The 18,097-nt window shown below is 41.1% G+C and overlaps 1 protein-coding gene and 1 long non-coding RNA gene across 6 annotated transcripts in view; one reads left to right on the top strand and one right to left on the bottom strand.

Annotated features, from left to right (window-relative positions):
* ttc28 (tetratricopeptide repeat domain 28) overlaps window positions 1-18,097 on the bottom strand; it is a 468,402-nt gene that overhangs the window by 272,476 nt on the left and 177,829 nt on the right. Inside the window, exon 1 of one of the 5 annotated variants that reach the window (XM_069182115.1) lies at window positions 16,926-17,984. The exons of the other annotated variants lie outside the window; for them this stretch is intronic. Within the exon in view, the coding sequence (XP_069038216.1) occupies window positions 16,926-16,952 (27 nt within the window). The 5' untranslated portion in view covers window positions 16,953-17,984. Of the gene's footprint in view, window positions 1-16,925; window positions 17,985-18,097 lie in introns of those variants that run through there. 5 annotated transcript variants of the gene reach the window in all.
* LOC107079783 (uncharacterized) overlaps window positions 15,367-18,097 on the top strand; it is a 38,524-nt gene continuing 35,793 nt past the window's right edge. The window contains exons 1-2 of the long non-coding RNA XR_001480699.2: window positions 15,367-15,730; window positions 17,213-17,284. This is a non-coding gene — a long non-coding RNA (uncharacterized lncRNA). The remainder of the gene's footprint in view (window positions 15,731-17,212; window positions 17,285-18,097) is intronic.

The following is an 18,097-nucleotide window of genomic DNA, read 5'->3' as shown; positions in this document are numbered from 1 at the left end:
AATGCTATTATTATGAATTATATTACACACAGTATTGCCAATTCATAAATATGAAGGATTTTCTATAGACTACAGTAAACCATAGGTTCCCATTTGTTAAGATTTAATATAGCTTATATTATATAGCCTATATATTTTTATATATATTTATATATTATATATGTAGAGAAAACCGGTTCAGGGACGCCAAATATGTAAGAAAAGTGGCTCTCTGAAGGCACCAGTTCTGTAGGGTTTGGGCATTTACTGAGACAATTATTAATTGTAGCAGTAAATCACAAAGTTGATTCTTTTGGTGGCTTTAGAATCCAACCATGCGACATAACTCAAACAACGCGCACACACAGGTACTAATACACGAGGATACATTTATTAATACATAGAATATGCATATAAACCTAACAGATCTTATCGAGAGGGTTATCAGAATACAAAAGATATATATTCAATCAGTTACAAAGAGTTACACATATCAAGAGGACATACGTTCAGTATATCATTCATTAAGACCGTTTCGTAAAGTGAACTTGGTTACAACTTCTACATTAGATACTCAAACAAGTACATAACTCTTAGGAATTAAATTGATATCAACTGGTTGGGATAACAATTGAATTCTCGAGCTGTAATGCATTGAAGTTGAATACTCATCCAATCTCTGGGGATTCAGATCTCCTGCGGGCACAAAGAAACAGTTGCAGGCTGTTGCTGTCCAATCCGCGCTCTCTGGCTCCGTGCCAGGCTGTGCTGTGCGGCTTGCGACGGTGCGCTGCTGATGCTCACTGTTGGCATTAACTAGCAAAGTTTGTGCACAGGAGAAAAGATGACTGTGGGTCCCAGCAAGTCAGGAAGAGGACTGGTTCGTTCCTGATGAAGAGCTAGTTCTGAATAGTGATTCAGCTGTCCACAGTTCCGACCTGTTCACAAGGCCTGCTGCTGGTTACTCTCTGGCAACCTCCACTCTAGACTCTTAGAACAAAGGAAAGTTCTGGCACTCGGACACACTGGCCGTTCCGTGGTTGTCCGGGCTGAGTCTCAGGATGGTCAGGAGGCGCGCTGCGAGAATGTCCTGCCCTTGGGAGCCTTCTGCTCCTGGGCCGTCCTGCCCTGGAATTCTCCTTTGAATTCCCTTTAGAATCTTGTCTGAATCTTGTTGAATCTCTCAGGCTCTCTGTGTTGCCTGTTTTTACCTGGAGGAACTTCAGCTCATTGATTGGCTGAAAGTTCCATGGGCATCAGAGTCCCACGTGGGTTACTCGGCCCTACCGGTCCCTGATTGGTTGATCAAGGTGAGATATGAGTCACTTAGTCCTGACACTTAGGAATGCAATCCAGATGTCCAACTCGCACTCCCTAGACAGATAGGCGCCAATGGGTGACCATTGATCATGATAGCCAGGCTTAGCTAAGTGCATCCCCCTTTGGGAGCTGTCCTTGGACCTTAAATCACCTTGCATGAATGGTTTCTCTGTGGCTGCACCACAGAGATGAACAGAGAAATGAGGCCTAATTTGGGAAAGCTCAGAAACACTTAATTCTGCATTATTATTAAGCCTCACCGCTACATATATAAGTATATATTTAATATTTCTTGGTGATGAGAAGCACAGTACCCCTGCTGTCTCACAGCTCTTGGGGTCCAGACGGAGATGCTTTCTGTGCAGAGTCTGCATGTTCTTGTCACATAAACAGTTTTCCCCCACCTTCCAATGATCCTAGGTTAAGTGGTTTCTAAATTGTCCCCGTGTATGCGCTCTGTGCCACTTGGAGCATAGTGCCGTTCTGTGCCCTGATCTTCTTGTCAGTATTAAAGTGAGTTTCTGATCGTGGATGGATGGATACCTTGTTAGAAATTCTTTAGCTGGAAAATACAGTATAACTGTTAAACAGAAATTGTTCTTCGCCATACCTCAACATTGCATACTTAATGATATCCAAATATAATTCAGCTTTAAAATTTCACCTGGCTAAATACAAGATTATATATTTTTTTGTGTGTGATTAATTAACGTTGTGAATCAGTGAACTAATAGCAAACTAAAGATCAAGACCGGTTGAAAGGCCTCTTCTTGTTTATGACCTTTCTTACACTGTTTGCACTGTTTGCAAGCCCTGGACCACGTATACCTTGTGTACTACGGTAAGAAAAGCAGATTTCAGTTTACTTCTGCCTCCAAAATCGCAGCTCAAGAGAGTCTCTCGTTCACCTTGGACAAAAACAGACTGGAGCTTGAACTCAGTCCACTCTCAGAGGGGTTTCCAACAGCACCTTATCAATAACCCTCTCCTGCTTGTGTCTAAAGTTAATTCCCTGTCCTTAAGGGTTTGATTTAAAACAGCTTTCAGTTAAGAGTTCCTGCTAAAGCAAACTGGGCCTAAAGGAAGCCAGTGTTTTAACGGACCTCTTGAAATCCATTGATTGTGTGGGCTCCACATACTGTTCACACACCATGTCATCAATCTGGCTGTCCAAATGCCCCCTTTTGGGTTGCCATGGTATCACTGTGTAAATTTCTTCTGTGTGGAATTGTGCAGTGAAATACTGTACGAGGAGAATCTCTTTCTTGTGGTCATCCCAGAAGCAGGAGTGAGAAGAAGGATGAACATCAGTGACTCTTGCAGTGTTTTACACTGTTCTGGATAAATCCCACCAGCCACCTATATCTACATTTCTTAATGAACTATCATGTACAACTTACTGCTGTACATACAGTACCTTTCAATCAGATATTCTTTGATTTGTCAATTCGATTTTACAGTACATTGTTTATTCAAACAAAAAGGTATTATAACTAATCCTTATGATTTATGATAACAAATCCTACAAGCACGTATTTTTTAAAAGCCCGGCAAGCTAAAAGAATTTGAAATATACATATTTACACTTTTTGACAGATTTGGAAATGCTGAGAAATAGACTGAAATAGAAAATTAAAGCATCTTAAATATACTTAAACATAAAAGGGATAGCACTTAATACTTTGTTAAATATTTCATCACTAAAATAAGGAACACGTCATAAAGAATAATTATTAGGAGCCAAAGAGATGTCCCTACTCTGAAAATTTCCCAATTTATTTTTAGTACCAGGAGTCACGAAAGAGTGGAAAAACTCTATTTCCCAGTTGCCCACCGCTTATTAAAGTTAATAAGTTGTTTGCCATAAGATTTAGCAGACACTTTGTCAGTGATTACCTGTGTTAAGGATATACTCTAAACAGTTGCAGCAGATATAAACAATGGCAGGTGTCTTTTACATAGAGACTAGATCGCTCCGCCGAGCCTACTTTGTCACAGTCTGATGATCCCATAAGGAAGGATTCTAGAACAAAGTCTCATGATTTAAAAGAAATTACCAAAGGGAAAATGATTTCTGTTGAGTACCTTTTGTTGTACAAGGTGGTAAGTGGGTTAGCCACCCACCTTTCCAGAGAGGCAAGGAAGAAATACAGGCATAAGTACAGCAGAAGGATTTGATTTTCTTCATTTTGAAAGGGCTGTATTGGACCAATAAAACCCCGCTATTGAGAAATGAACATACCAAGCTAATTAACATCACTGGCGTGCAATCATTTTGCCAAATGACAAGCAAAAACAACATTGTGTTACTACTTATATTTTAATATATCTAGAGGGTATAGCTTATAGCTGTAGGCATTAAGCTTTCATTAATTCTTCTTTACTTACTGACTCTCAGAAAATATATGGTTTAGACCGAGGCTGAATAAACTGAGCCCTAGCAACACTCTTGAAAACTGGATCCTCAAAAGATTACTTATCCTATTTATGACAAAAGCAGGTTATAAGGATTTTAGCTGTATTAGCATTTTTTTCTCTTTTGGCAGGTTACAAAGGAGTTTATCTGGAGGAATGAATTTCAATAGAACATACTGTAAGACACACAGTGCTGCATTATCATGGCATCAACATACAGGCATGCCAGTCTCAATCTGCACAGATAAAGAATGGCGCTAATGGACTGTCTTGTGATGAAAGGCTTGTAGCCAGCTGCTGTGCTTATTTTACAAAGTTTTTGCCCAGCCTGTGAAATCGAGAAATTTCCAACTTATTTTTCAAGTTTTATGAGGAATATGCAGACCTATTGCGGCAGATATAAACACTAATCTTATCAATAATGAAGGAGTGCCTAAAATGTCACCAAGGTTATGTTATTCTAATATGAATCAACGTTTGTTTGCCTTAGAGGGGACAGTTGCTTTAAATTTCACCTTCTCTTTCTGCAGAACAGCGTGCCAGTGTCCTGACACACTGGATCACAGGGAGGGCAGGGGGCTGGCTTCCTTACCACTGTGCTGCACACAGCCACTGGAAGCTGCTCTTGTCCAGCCACAGCTACAAGACACGCAAACATCACCATGTCACCACAAAGGCACAGTAAACACACTCACTCACAACCTTCCAGGTCTCCTTATTCCCCAGCAGGCAGGGAATACACAGGTCTGGGAGAGATGGAAGCTCAGCTTTTAGCCTAGGACACTGCAAGCCGGGTAGCATCACATCCCTGCTCGAGCTGTGCACTCTGCACTCTTTTCAGACAGGTGCACCGGGCTGCATGCTCCCTTTAATAAGATGAGGGTGAAAAAACCTGAGGGCGAAATGAGCTTGAATGCTTGTACACCAGAAGCAGGAGGCTGAGATAATGCAGCTGTAGCAGTATGGAGTACTGGCTGCCCTTTGGCAAGGTGCTTTACTCCAGGAAAGTCCTCAGCTGTATACAGTAATTAGGTACGAATATGCAAGTTAGTTGGGATAAAAGCCTCAGCCTAATAATAATAACAATAATGGACTAAGGTGCAGTGAGTTCTTACAACACTTATCCTGTACACAGCACAGCTGCCTCCAGCTGCAGACACTCCAGCAGAGGAGAGGTTTAAAATATTAACCTGTAAAGAATAAAACACGTCGTTGCAAATCAGACTGCAAGGAGAATGTGGAAATTCTTACACACTCCTATAATTATTGACGCGCTGCTCCCGATAAAATATTTATCACCACTGCTATGTTATATAACCTAGCCCTTCTATCTTCGAAGAGAAGGCTAATGTCTTAATACTCTAGGGCCTATGTTTTCATACCATTTTTCCAGCCCATCACACTGGGAAACGAGTTAGAGTGTTTATTTATTTGATGGTATTTGCACAAGGCTGCTATGCAAGTTGGATTCCTTAAGCTCTGTACTCTGTACACTTCAGCAGGAACCTGGGGATCGATAGCAATCAGACCCCTGATTACACAATCAGCTCCCTGCCTTCCTACGCCATCAGTGGGGAGAGCACAGCACATTAAAAGAGTCCCTTGAACCTCTGCTGGAGAGCTCAGAGTATACCCACTAGCTCCTCAGCATGAAGCACATTGTAATCACAAGGAACTATTTATTGGGCAAGAAATATAAGCATCAACTTAGGCAATAAGTTTCCTGCAGGAAAGGATGATAAAAGTATTATGGTTTTTTAGAAGCTCTGAAACCAATTAAAAATGATCTACAAAACTAAAAATAGAGCAGGCCACACCAATGAGAAAAGATGTCTAATTAAATTATGAAGACCACAGAAGGTATCTGACCGTGTCATCTCTGTCTTTGCATTATTACAGTATAACTAAGTCTCATATTGTTCTGTAAGAACAATTTATGTAAATGAACTTAAGTTTAATTTAAGGGTTATCTCAGTCTCCACTCAACCTCATAAAAAACATTTTGGCTCCATTCAGACGAGCATGCAAATGTCATAGTGCCTTAAGATTGGCAGTAACTTGGGAAGCATCACTGAGGAGTTGGGAGCTCAGCAGCACAGTCATACCAGCCTCAGAGATACTGTACCATGCAGAATACTCGCTTTGACTTTCAGATCATGAAAAACAGAGATTTATAAACCACTGTTATAGGTAGCCATTTTACAAAAGCCATACATGTAGATGTAACAGCAAACACTAACATATGTTTTTCTCCTTGTTTCACACTAAGCTAAGAGAGAATCTGTACATGATTTTTCCATGCAGACACAGCTGTACACAGATACAGCTCTCAGTAACCTATTGTGCGAGGAGGGGAGACAGTGTGTCAATAATGTCTCCATCATTCTGCAAACAGAGCAGTTTGTCCTGAACTCCCAATCCCTGCTGACATCCCAAGGGAAGGAGTGGAGGTGTCGGGGGGGTGGGGGGTGTTAATAAATCTCAGCTCAGCATGCAAGCATGCATAACCCCCCATCCCCTGTGCCTCCTCCTCCACCTCCACTTCAAACCAGCTCTGCCATCAGAAGATCTAGAAAGGCCATCCTGATTGCTCAGCCATTTCTTGCTCAGCATTATCCGCCATAAATATGCCAACCTCTCAGCATAGGAGGTCCCATTTATCATGCATGCTGTACTACTGCAATGGACCACTGTGGCTGTTCTGCCCTGGGCTGCACTGGAGGAGGGGCACGTGCCACCATTAATTCTCGTGCATTCCTTTGGGAGCAATTGCTTCAAAAGCTCAACTTGGGAGTGGGCTGTTGTTTTTCACAATATACCGAACCACGACATGCGAGCACTGGTATGAGAAGGAGTATGGGTCCAAGACTATGAACCTGTTCCACCTGGTCAGATGTTTGAGGCATGTAGCACTGCTGTATCTACAAAGTCTAAAGGTACAAAGTCAGCCTAGTCGGAGATCAAGTGGTAGTAAACCATTCATCTAACCAAGACAAATTAGATGCCTTCCCTTTTCTCCCCATACTGCAGCGATTTTCCATTTCAAGCTGATCTGCATGTACTGCCGTTTTGCAACAACATCACCATACAGGATGGAAACAGGTCTGGTGCTGACCTAATACTACAAAGGTTATACATGTCCTACAACTGTCCCCCTCACATTTGAAAAACAATAGGGTTACATGTGGACATGGGAGCATTGTAAAAACAGTTGTATTGCTGTATTTTATTAATATACAGTATATAAATGTATAGAACAAGTATATATCATCATTCAAAACACTCACTTGCTAATTATTTGACACTGCACACTCCACAGCACCTGACAGCTAGAGCTGACTGGAGCATTTCTGTCACTGCATCCCTGCACGTGCCCAGTAAGTCACATACAATAAGTTCAGAAAGCTGAACCCGCGACAAAGAAGACTCATTTTCCAGATAACCTTGTGAATTTGTCACTGTTATACGTGATTTTTCTTTTGATGACCATAGATATAACTGCGTTACTGTGGCTAAGGATGTGTGCCTGTGGATGGAAGGTTGCCGGTTCGTATCCCACGGCCGGCAGAGGAATCCTACTCCGCTGGGCCCCTGAGCAAGGCCCTTAACCCCAACTGCTCCAGGGGCACTGTATAAATGGCTGACCCTGCACTCTGACCCCAAACGTCGCTCCCCGTCTATGTGTCTCATGGAGAGCAAGTTGGGGTATGCGAAAAACACAAATTCCTAAATCAAGAAATTGTATATGGCCAATAAAGTGATCTTATCTATCTTATCTTACAAAGACACCAGCATGCTGCAGAATAACTCAACAGAAAATTACCTTGCTCTGAATATTAAATGAAAAACTACAAAACAGGTGGATCTGGAGGAAAACTGAGCTCAGTGCTAAATGACTAAATGTCTACATTAGTACAATTGATTTTCTTTAAATCAGAATCCAATTGGCACTGTTCTTCAAGATCACTTTAGAGCTTGGCAGTATTACAAAGACACTGCAGTCAAATTAACTGTCAAGAAGAGGAAAAAAAACTTTAGTGGTACAATTTGTACACTTCACTGCAAATATTATACCACCTCAATTTAAACACTGCACCCAAAATATTCTAGGTTTTATATAAGCCTGTTTTTTATTTAATAGACAGTAGCTGACAACAGAGAGAGAGTAGGTTTAGATTTTCTTTTCAAGCATTTGGGCTATATAGAAAAATCAAAAAGGAACTTGTGCATCCCATAAATTAATTCCTTTGTGTGTATTTAAGTACAATTAGTGCAATTTACTTATTGAAAACTGTTTAAAATGGCACTGCTGGAGTATAAAATAAATAGCATTAAAATCTGGACAAAACTATTTTCTTTCAAGCTTTAATGAAATTAGTGATTCAGAAAATCATCCAACATATAGTGTTAAGAGAGTGCCAGGCATTTGAAAGGCGATTTCTTGAAATAGCATTAAAATGCAATTACTGCATTTCCTCATTAACAATTAATCCCACATTTCTGGAAGAAAAAAAAAGTGTTGAAAAGAAACTCGATATCATGGCTGAGTGGGATATCCACGTCATAGACTGCTACAAGTTACAGAAACTCTCACGGCCTATAAATAAGATTTGGTCCATTATTTCCTAAATTCCTAACCAAAAAAGTTTTTGATGTCACTTATTCCCCTACCTCTAGGATACTAATAATAATGGTCTGGTGTTTCAGCTGCTAATACACATCACTTTTCCTACACATCACTTGAAGATGAAAAACCTTTAGCATTTGTAAGGAATATTCTGTTCAAAATCACTCAGATCTCAAATTACACCCTCTGCATCAGAGTTTTAAAAAAACGTATTATGAGTAAAAACAAATATCTATGTGTTAATATCAATATCAGAAATACATTAAGAATGTAAGTACACTCTGGGGTTGGGCACAATTCTGAAATGTTTTTTAAATGTGTGATTGCGGATGAAATTAAGTACTATATCACACCTCCCTGCACTTTGTCCACAGGCACAGAACTAATGAAGAGAAATGTCCTGTTTTTACCAAACTGTTGAAGAGAAAAACTAAGAGTAGAGCAATAAATGTTCATAATGGGGGAAGATTAGCGTCTCAACAATATTTGATTACTGCGCTAATAAACAGATGCAGACAAACAAACAGGGACATGACACAGAAAACCATACTGTGCTGGCTTTTCCAAAGAGTGATGAATATTTCACTCTATCCCAGGTGCACAGCCTAAACTAGCTGAACACCCAGCTGACTCAAAACATTCCAAGAAACTTACTTCAGATTCCTGTTTTAATCCTTCCTTGGCTTTCACTAAGCAAAGGAAATTATTTGTAATAACAAAACAATTTTAAACACAGGAGTAATGAAAGAAGAAAAACATACTCTTTTCCAATTGGTTTTGGGACAACACATCCTCCTTAAAGGTGAGGGGCTGAGAGATCTGAGAGAGCTGGAGGGGGTCACCTGCAGGGCAGGCCTTCAGCCACACAAGCCCGCTCCCTCCCTGGCCTGTTACAGAACCTCATCCCCATCCCTCAGGTGCTGACTCTCTGGTTTAGTTCTCACTTTCTTGACAGCCGCCCTTAACCCAACCCCAGGCTTCTCGGGCTTTCACATCAAACCAGGAAAAGGCTTGATCCACCACAAACAACAAATGGTGGGAAAATGTCACATGTCATTGACTGGGTCATCTTTGTCCATGCTTGTCAGGATTTAAATGGCTCATTTAAAGTTGCCACATTATCTTCTGTGTAAACAACAGAAGATATCCTTCTAACTGGTCTTATTTCTCTGCATACGCCATTCTTTAGGTTAGGAATAAGTTTGTTAAGGTACCCAGTCCAAATTCATTTCAGGACTTCATTTATGAATTCACCCATCAGCAGAATCAACTGGTCAAAGTTTGGGGTTGTGCCGTCATCATGTCCATATACTGTAAAGAACAATAACCCCAGTCCAAAATGTACTTATTTACAAATCTCTACATTTCTACTTAAACTCTCAAAGACTGTTGGTAAGAATCTCCTATACCACTAGTTAAAAATGCAGATGCATTCAAGAGACTCAAGAGAATATGCCAACAGATATTTTTCATTTTTCAACATTTTTCAACCATTAGAGGATAGAAGAATTGCAGTAATTCCAAGTAGAGGTAGAACCAATCGCTTTTCTACCTTCAAGAATCAAGTTAATCATCTATCCATCCATTTTCAAACCACTTCTTCCAATTCAGGGTCGGGGGAGAGATGGAGACTATCCCACCAAGCAACGGGCGCAAGGCAGGATACACCCTGGGTGGGATGCCAGTCCACTGGTGGGCACACAGACACAGGAGAGACGCACACACTCACATCAGGGACAGTTTTCCCAGAAGCCAGTTACCAGCACGACTGTGTGAGGAAACCGGAGCACCAGTAGGACATCCAAGCAAATAAAAGGAGAATATACAGTACAAACTCCATGCAAACTAATCAGTCAAGCCAAGTATATGTCTAAGCATCTAACTCTAGTCTAAATAAGTAGTACCCAGACCTTTTTCAAACCTCTGCCTTCTGGGATTTGAAATATAGTTGTATCATTTAATACTAATGGAACCTACAGCTTTAACAGTCATCGCTGCGACTTACTGTTTTTGCGAGTCTCACACTTCCTATACACTAAAGACCTCCCTGTAGAGCTTTTCAGGTTAACCGCATCTTTCTTTCTGTTCTTTAACCGGCAATCTTCACTCTAGGGAGCTGATTATTACAGAAGTTCTCTTATAAGAAAAGTTACAGGACACAAACTCAGCATTCTGAAGGCGAGAAAAGGAAATGTGTCAATGGATTAATCAACAGAATGAGCATCTCCTTCCGTTTTCTTTAGAACAATGCACTGTGACATGAAGGGAAAAAAGTTCTGGGAAACAAAGCAAAAATCTTTAAAATGTTTTAAAAAGGCACTGTAGAATAAAAGCTAACATGTTTTAAAACTGAAGTATGATTTAGTGCTTAGAGAAGAAACTATTACCAATTCCTTGTAGCTGCTAGAACTGCTGACAATGGGAAAAACTACAGTGAAATATGTGTGAATGTATAATAAATATATGCACATTACCAATCACATTTAAATTCTGCCTGCCATTCTCCTTCAGAGCCTGACACACCAATTTACAGAAAGTCTCCTCACTCCACGCTCTCTCCTGTCCCCGTTCCTATTCATTTACTTGTACCTGCGCCCCTCGCTTGATTAATGCACTGTTTATGCAAACAACTCTTTTCATCATTTCCATGTCCTGTTTCTTTATCACAATGATTTTACAATGAAGGTTGCAAACAAGACAAAGACATTTGGTCCATCTAGCCCATTTGTACATTATTAGCTAATTGATCCATGGATCTTATTCAGCCATTTCTTGATAGAAACCAGGGTTTCAGCTTCAACAATGCGATGGGGTAGCTTGTTCTTTACTTCTACAGCCCTGTGCATAAAGAAGTGTCTCCCGTTCTCAGATTTAAATGCACTTCCCCAATTTGCAACCTCCAACTCATGTCTCACAGTTGATTCTGAAGATGTCCACTATGTCAACTTGTCTCAATGTCTTTAAAGATTCTCAATTCTCAAAACCTGGGTGAGGTCTCCTCAAAATCTCCTCTATTTGATATTAAAAAGATTCAGCTCTTTTAGCCCATCAGTGCAGGATACGTTCTTAAGCTCCGGAACGTATCTGGTTGTTTTTCTCTGGACGGGTTCCAGAGCACTAATATCTGTATTGTAACATGGTGAACAAAAGTATTCAGTTCTTTCATTCATTAACTCTGAAAACAGCATTCCCCCTTTCACTAAAATAAGATTAAATACTGTGTGTTTTTAGATATTCAAAGGGAAGACTAGAAAAGAAGAGATTTTAAAAAAGGTTTGGATTAAAGCATAAAGAAATATACTAACTGCACATATTCAACCCAAGAACTGCATCAATTTAAACCGTGAAACAAGAACCAAAGAAAGGAGTGTAATTTAAGAACATGTACAGTATTTTTAGTCATGAACGTAGGAAGCATATGTGGTGGGGAAAACATAGCTAAGTAGATAAAACTGACATCCTGAATTCTTTCAAGAACACAGAGAGATTTCTGGTTTGATAAGCTACTTTCTTATTTAATGAGCAAAATGGGTCAAACAGCTTCCTTTCATTTCTAATTTTTCCTGAGTTCCCACATAAAAGCCTGCTGAGGTCAGAATATGAGAAACATGCCCTGACTTTGCAGGTATAGAGTAACTTATTAGTGTAATCCATTATTAGGTACCGGAGCAAATGTTCTTCAGGAAAACCAGTAAATGTTAGCCAAAACTTTTCTATTGATCTCCACTTAGTTCAGTGCACAAGGCAGCTGTGTGGATGTAGATAAAAAACGCAAGGAAAGAGAACTCGAAAAGGCCTCATCAATTATTAAATGTGTTTTGTGCAACAAGGCAGTGAGGCTATAGGTTCTTTAACAGATCCCATCTAGGCATTTGGAGTCTGGAGAATTAAGGCACAAAAGATCTGTTCATCACTCTTTTGCCGTTTGGCACTGCCAGCTCTGTGTACTAAAATATGATCCATCACACAAGAAGAGTTATCAAGTACACAATATATTAGAAGGTTTACAGGTATTTCAGTGTATCAGCATGCAGATTGTGTATGATGCTCTGTGACATCTTGGGCCAGGTTGGTGCTTGGCTTGGGGGATCATGGTGTCCAGCCTGAGAGATGGCAGAACAACCCCAAGGTTGGGGGTAGGATTTACTGCCAGGGCTCTGGGCTCTGGGACACACCTCACCTCCAAACAGCGGCCGCAGGTTTCATTCAATCATGAGAAACACACAACTAGCTATTTCACATCAATGGCAACAAAAATAATTAGACATTTCTAAAAAAACATATGGTTTAGGGCAGACTGATGGCGTTACAGTGTTTTTTCTATAATTGTGTCATTACTCCTACAGAGAGGTATCACTACTACCAGCATGCACTTGGCCTTCTGTATAAAACCGCCATTATTCCTTGGTGGCAGCTACAGGCAAGCTGTTGTAGAATGTTCTTGGATGCAGGTGTCACGGGTTCGAGCCCGGGCTCTGTCACTAGCCTACTGAGACAGAGTGCAGACAAGGCCAGGGCTCTCTCAGCTCCTGGTGCCAGAGTGACACCTGCCCAGCCTGGGTGTTCACAGGCCCGAAGGACCGTCAGCGATGGACACGACTCTCCTCCACATAACACCAAACCTGCTGTGTAGGGCTGCATAGCCTGGGAGATGTCTAAAGACGTGTGGCTCAAAGACTGGAGGGAAAGAGGAGTCCTCCTCACTTCCTAAAACCCCTCATTCCATCACATAGGCTTTTCACATTCCGTGCGAGCACAAAAATAACTGCTAATTCTAAACTGAGAAAGATAAACATTACTAGAAATTGGAAAGCAGAAAAATAGGGATGCTTTTAATGAGAGGAAAGGTGGAGGAACACCAGACGTTTAACAACAAACAAACCCAACTTGATATGGCACTCAGAAAACAGAATAAAAGATTGTTTTATCCTCATTTTTCTGTCTCATTTGATTTTCCCTTTTCTGAATGTTTGCCGGTGTACTGTATAACTATTAATCTTTCTCAGCACATAATTCTGTCTTCCATCACGTTCAGAAGGGCTTACTTCACATTGACTTGGGTTTCCAGGCTGCGCTGTGGCTGGAGGGTTCGACAGCCAGCTGTGCCCTGCCTCTGATCATGACAGGGGTCACACGAGGGGCGCCACGTGGGGCTCACTGCTCCTCAGGCATATGGAAACCAAATAAAACAGCCAAAGATTTACTCACCTCACTCCCAAACTGGTACTCTGCCAAGCAGGTGCTGTTGAGATGCAACAGGCAAAGTACTGCTAAGAGGAATTCTGTCCTCCACAGTTCAACAGCTCTGCAAACACTCTGCCATTTATTCAGGATAAAGAATCAGAGACGTGGCTCACCGGTTCTCCTTTTTCACATGCCTGCTTTGACAACCACATTCAAACGGAATCGGTTCGTCCAAACAGGAGTGAAAACGGAAAACTGGAACTGCTAGTCTAAAATAACGTCACGTGTGCTTGTTGAATATTGATCAATTTCTGCATCAGGAGTTATGAAGCCTGCTCCACAATCAATTTTCAATTTGACTCCTACTATGTAAATTGTGACGCCTTCTTCACAATCAATGTTTGAATTTTGCTTTTACAGGGCAGAGGACAACATCTCCGTCCATGAAGTGTAGTTAGTGTGGTTCACTGTGAGCTCTTCCCACGATATATGTCACTAAATTGAATACAAGCACTGTATTTTGGAAATACATGGAAATGCTGAATACAACTATATTGGCAACACCAATGTAACATTCGCACAAACATGTGTCCAAGCAAAGCCCTTAAAGCTATTTACCACATAACAAAGTAAGAAATGGTGTGTTCTAACATTAAGATTTAAGTTTTAAGTTGTATTTGCTTCTATAAATGGTACAGTATCTCACCAGACTTGGGCTTAACGTCCTTTTACAACATACTTCACACCTTGACCAAAATTTCACCATATATGTGTCGCTTGAATCTTAAGCCAGGCAGTTTGATATTAAATGAAACTATAAGTAATAAAATATTTTGTAGATTACTAAATCCTTCAGGAAAGCAGCACAGCCAGCATTCAGAAGAATCCAGATACTGGCTCAGTTCCAGGCACTCTGTGCCAACTCACTGATCCAAAAGCCACTAATCAAATACTTCAGCTCCTACACTGAACTGGGTAGTTTGGGAAGCCTATTATCTCCGGAGAAGCCATCCCAATGAAAAACAGAAACTTTCCAAATGGCATGTAAGCGTGATATAACTGAGAAAACCCAGGATCCTTTAAAAACGCAATTCTGCGGCCATCGCTGTTTGGTGAGAATGAGGTTCGGAGGCACAAGTTCTCCTGCCACAGCAAAGAGACAGCGGCACACGCGTGTGGGGCTGCATTGTTATTTTGTGGTTGTTTGCTATTATATTGAAAAACGCGACTTCGTGTACAGTACCCGCATCTAGAAGCGCCGCCTTCTCGAAAGGGTTTCGATCTTGGAACCCAAAACTCAGCTTCACCATCACGCGAAGTCCTTACAGTTATTAATTTGCTCACAAAATAGCAAAGATAGCAAAGAAACTAACATACTACGTAACGATGCTCCTTACATGATACAGTAGATTGCACTGTCATAAAATCCAGACGTATAGCCATACATGTAGCCCACGATCCGAGCTTACAATAATGCATATTTAACGCAATGGACCTTTCTTCCTCACAGACGGGATTAGATCTTGGTCAATAATTAGTCCCACGATTTCAAACGTATTGCAAAAATGGCAATCGTACGAAATTGTGAGCGTACTGTCGTATATTTCTTTTGCGCTTTGCAGGTGTTTAAAAGTATACAGTAACCGTCGGTTTCAATCAACAGTCGATATATACTGCATGTTCATGTCATTGCGTAAGCCTGTTTAGTTTTAAAGAGACCTCTTTTAAAGGATGTATTTAATTGCAATAATTAAACACGGTATTTGGGTGCTTAGAAACATAAAAACATGAACGATAAATGTAGCTCGACTCAAACTGTCCTGTGTATTTTTAAAGAATTATCTTTACACACTGGCGCTAATCCGTTCACGGCATTATATCCTCACACTATAGTCAAAATGTAAAGCATCCTCACGATTCTTTGGGTTTTTTAAGGTAAACGTAAACTATGAAAAGCAATGAAGTACTTAATTCGCGGCAACTGGAACAAGGATGTAGCTGGGGAAATAATGTGGTTTAACCAAAACTTTATATTTGTTTTAGAGCATTTAGACATCACTCTTTCCTTTTCTCCTCCGATTTCCGCCCTCCAGTGGAACAGAAGGGAATTACACGAGCCAGCTTTGCGGTGTGCTCGCTTATCGATTGAGGGGAAATCTTTCCGTTTTCTTAAAAGAGAAATTAAAGGAAAACTTTTCATTTTGGGTGAGTATGTAGTTTCTTAAACACAACTGGGTAAATGTGTATTCTGTGAGGCAGCAGTTCATAAACTGACTAAATTAATATTCTACTGTACATGCTATTTGAGAGAACCGGAGAGCTCCTTATAAAGGACATTATTTCTTTTAGGATTCAAATGTGTTCTCTAGTTCTTTTTTATGTTTATGTCACTCATAATGCATCATCAAGGAATGACCGAAGACGATGTACAGCAATGCTCCTTGCTGTCCAAAACACGGGATATTTTTAAATCACCACAGTACCGCAGGTTTTGCGAGGTAGCCAACATGCGGCTTGATACGCATAAAAAGCTACCTCAACTGTCGCCGATGCATGCCTCGTCGTAACGGGAACACAGCCCCAACACAAGTGAAACACTGCTACAGCTGTTCTCAAATAACCACCTCTGATAATCAATCAAAGAACGTTTTGTGTATTAATTTATAACCCATGGGAAGAGTTCAGTAAAGAACTTAAAAGCCCCGTTTTATCCCCCTTGCTGTTGAAATAATAAAAGTGGCGTTGCCTAAGCAGCAATGCCTGAATATTTTCAGACTGCAGTCATCGTGGAATTAACCTCCCTCAACACGCCGGCTTCTCGCTCCTAACGTGAAAAAGCCCAGGCCGGCGCTTTCCGCAGTTCAGGGCAATTACGCTCACATCGCGGTCAAACGCGAGGTGGTCGAGCCACCCGTTCTCCTCAAATGAACACACGGATTCGGGGGAAAAGACTAGATGGTAGATCAATCTCTGCGCCGCTTGTACAGAGAGAGCCTCGGGCAATGAAACGCCGCTTCTCCTCCAAACCATCTACCCCTGAGGCAACATGCCTCGCATTAAGCAGGGCATTCCGCTGCTCCGCGGCAACTCTTCCCCAACTCCTGCTTCCAAACTTCGCCAGAATAGAACCAGCACCGGCGCACAGCAACGCTTAAAAATACAGTACTGATCCCGAATACTGTCCGTAATTTGGCCATGGTACTTTCTGTATATCTTGCACTGACATTGGCATTTTAGCAGATATAACGAAAAGAAGTTTATATTCACCATACAGAGTGATCTACTCACTCCAAGCGGGACCTACTGTACAGTGCACCGTTCTCGCTGGCTGTGTCTCACAGAAGAGCAGTAGGATGACCCTAAAATACACCACAAAAAAATAAATAAAAACAAACCATACCTTCTTCCGGGGCTGCCATTTCATCATATTTGTAAACCAAAAATGTACAGCATCAAGATATTATATTCGCGGTGACTTTAGATTTGAGGGAGTTGCAAGACCGAGTCATGCTTCCTTGCGTGTTACTTCAATTTTGCAGCATATTGATCAAAGAACAGCTGATGTTTATCTGGAAAGGTCGTCTTTCACAGTCAAATTAAATCCAATCCAGGAGAACACAGAGACCCCCGATTAAGAACTCCAGAAACCAAACTTTAATTCTCGGACGGTCCGTATCCAATTCACAGCTGCGCAGACGAGCGTTTTGCTGGTTCGGCGGATTCTCCGGGACAGCGTAGCAGCAGCGCTCTTCGCTTAAGGTAAGCAAATCCCTTCGGTGTACCGGCAAGACGGATGTTTTATATATTGAGTTACTTCAGACACAACAAAATGTTACAGTTTTACAAAAATGACAGTGTGTGCAGAGGAAAAACAACGTGTGCAGGAAGACTAATATATCCAGTTGTGTTCCGTTACCCTTCCGAAAAGCTTTGATTGGAAACACTGCACTGGGTATAATTCTGCACGCAAAACTTCTACCTTTGAAGGTTTTTTTTTTCTTTCCCTGGAAAATGTCAAGTACAATTCCAAAGATGGGGCATAGCCATGGGAAAAACGTCCCCTCCTTTTCAGCGTTCAGTGTAAATTCCGTATACAAAACGTAATTCCAAGAGAGTACTCCAGAGAAGCGCAACGCATGAAAAATAAGGGGGGAAAAAACTGAAAAATCCCAGGAATTTCTGTGAGAAGAGCTGGAAGGATATCCTGCAACAGCAACAAACTGGACTACACTACACTAATGACTTCCTTCCCCTTCAAGCGCAGGCTGCCCTGAGCTGAGGCAGCGAGACCAGCCCCCTGGGTCATAGTGCCGTCGCTTCATAGTCAAAGACAGAATCACAAGACAATGCAGTAAAAGCGCACAAACGCTAACACACGCACCAAGCCTGTGTTACTCGTAAACGCTGGTGTATGCAAAGGAACTCACATGCGGGACAATTCTTCAGCTGAAGAAACTGCGAAGTCTCCTCATAACATATACAGTATGTTAATAAAGGCAAGTCTAGCTAATTAGCTTACCGCATGAACAGTCTCAGCTCAAGTAAATGTTCCAGCCTACAAAATAATATTTC

Source organism: Lepisosteus oculatus, chromosome 22, assembly GCF_040954835.1.
Source record: "Lepisosteus oculatus isolate fLepOcu1 chromosome 22, fLepOcu1.hap2, whole genome shotgun sequence".
NCBI classification, from domain to species: Eukaryota; Metazoa; Chordata; class Actinopteri; order Semionotiformes; family Lepisosteidae; genus Lepisosteus; species Lepisosteus oculatus.
The sequence above is the reverse complement of the archived record's forward strand: the minus strand, read 5'-3'. Positions and strand labels throughout refer to the sequence as shown.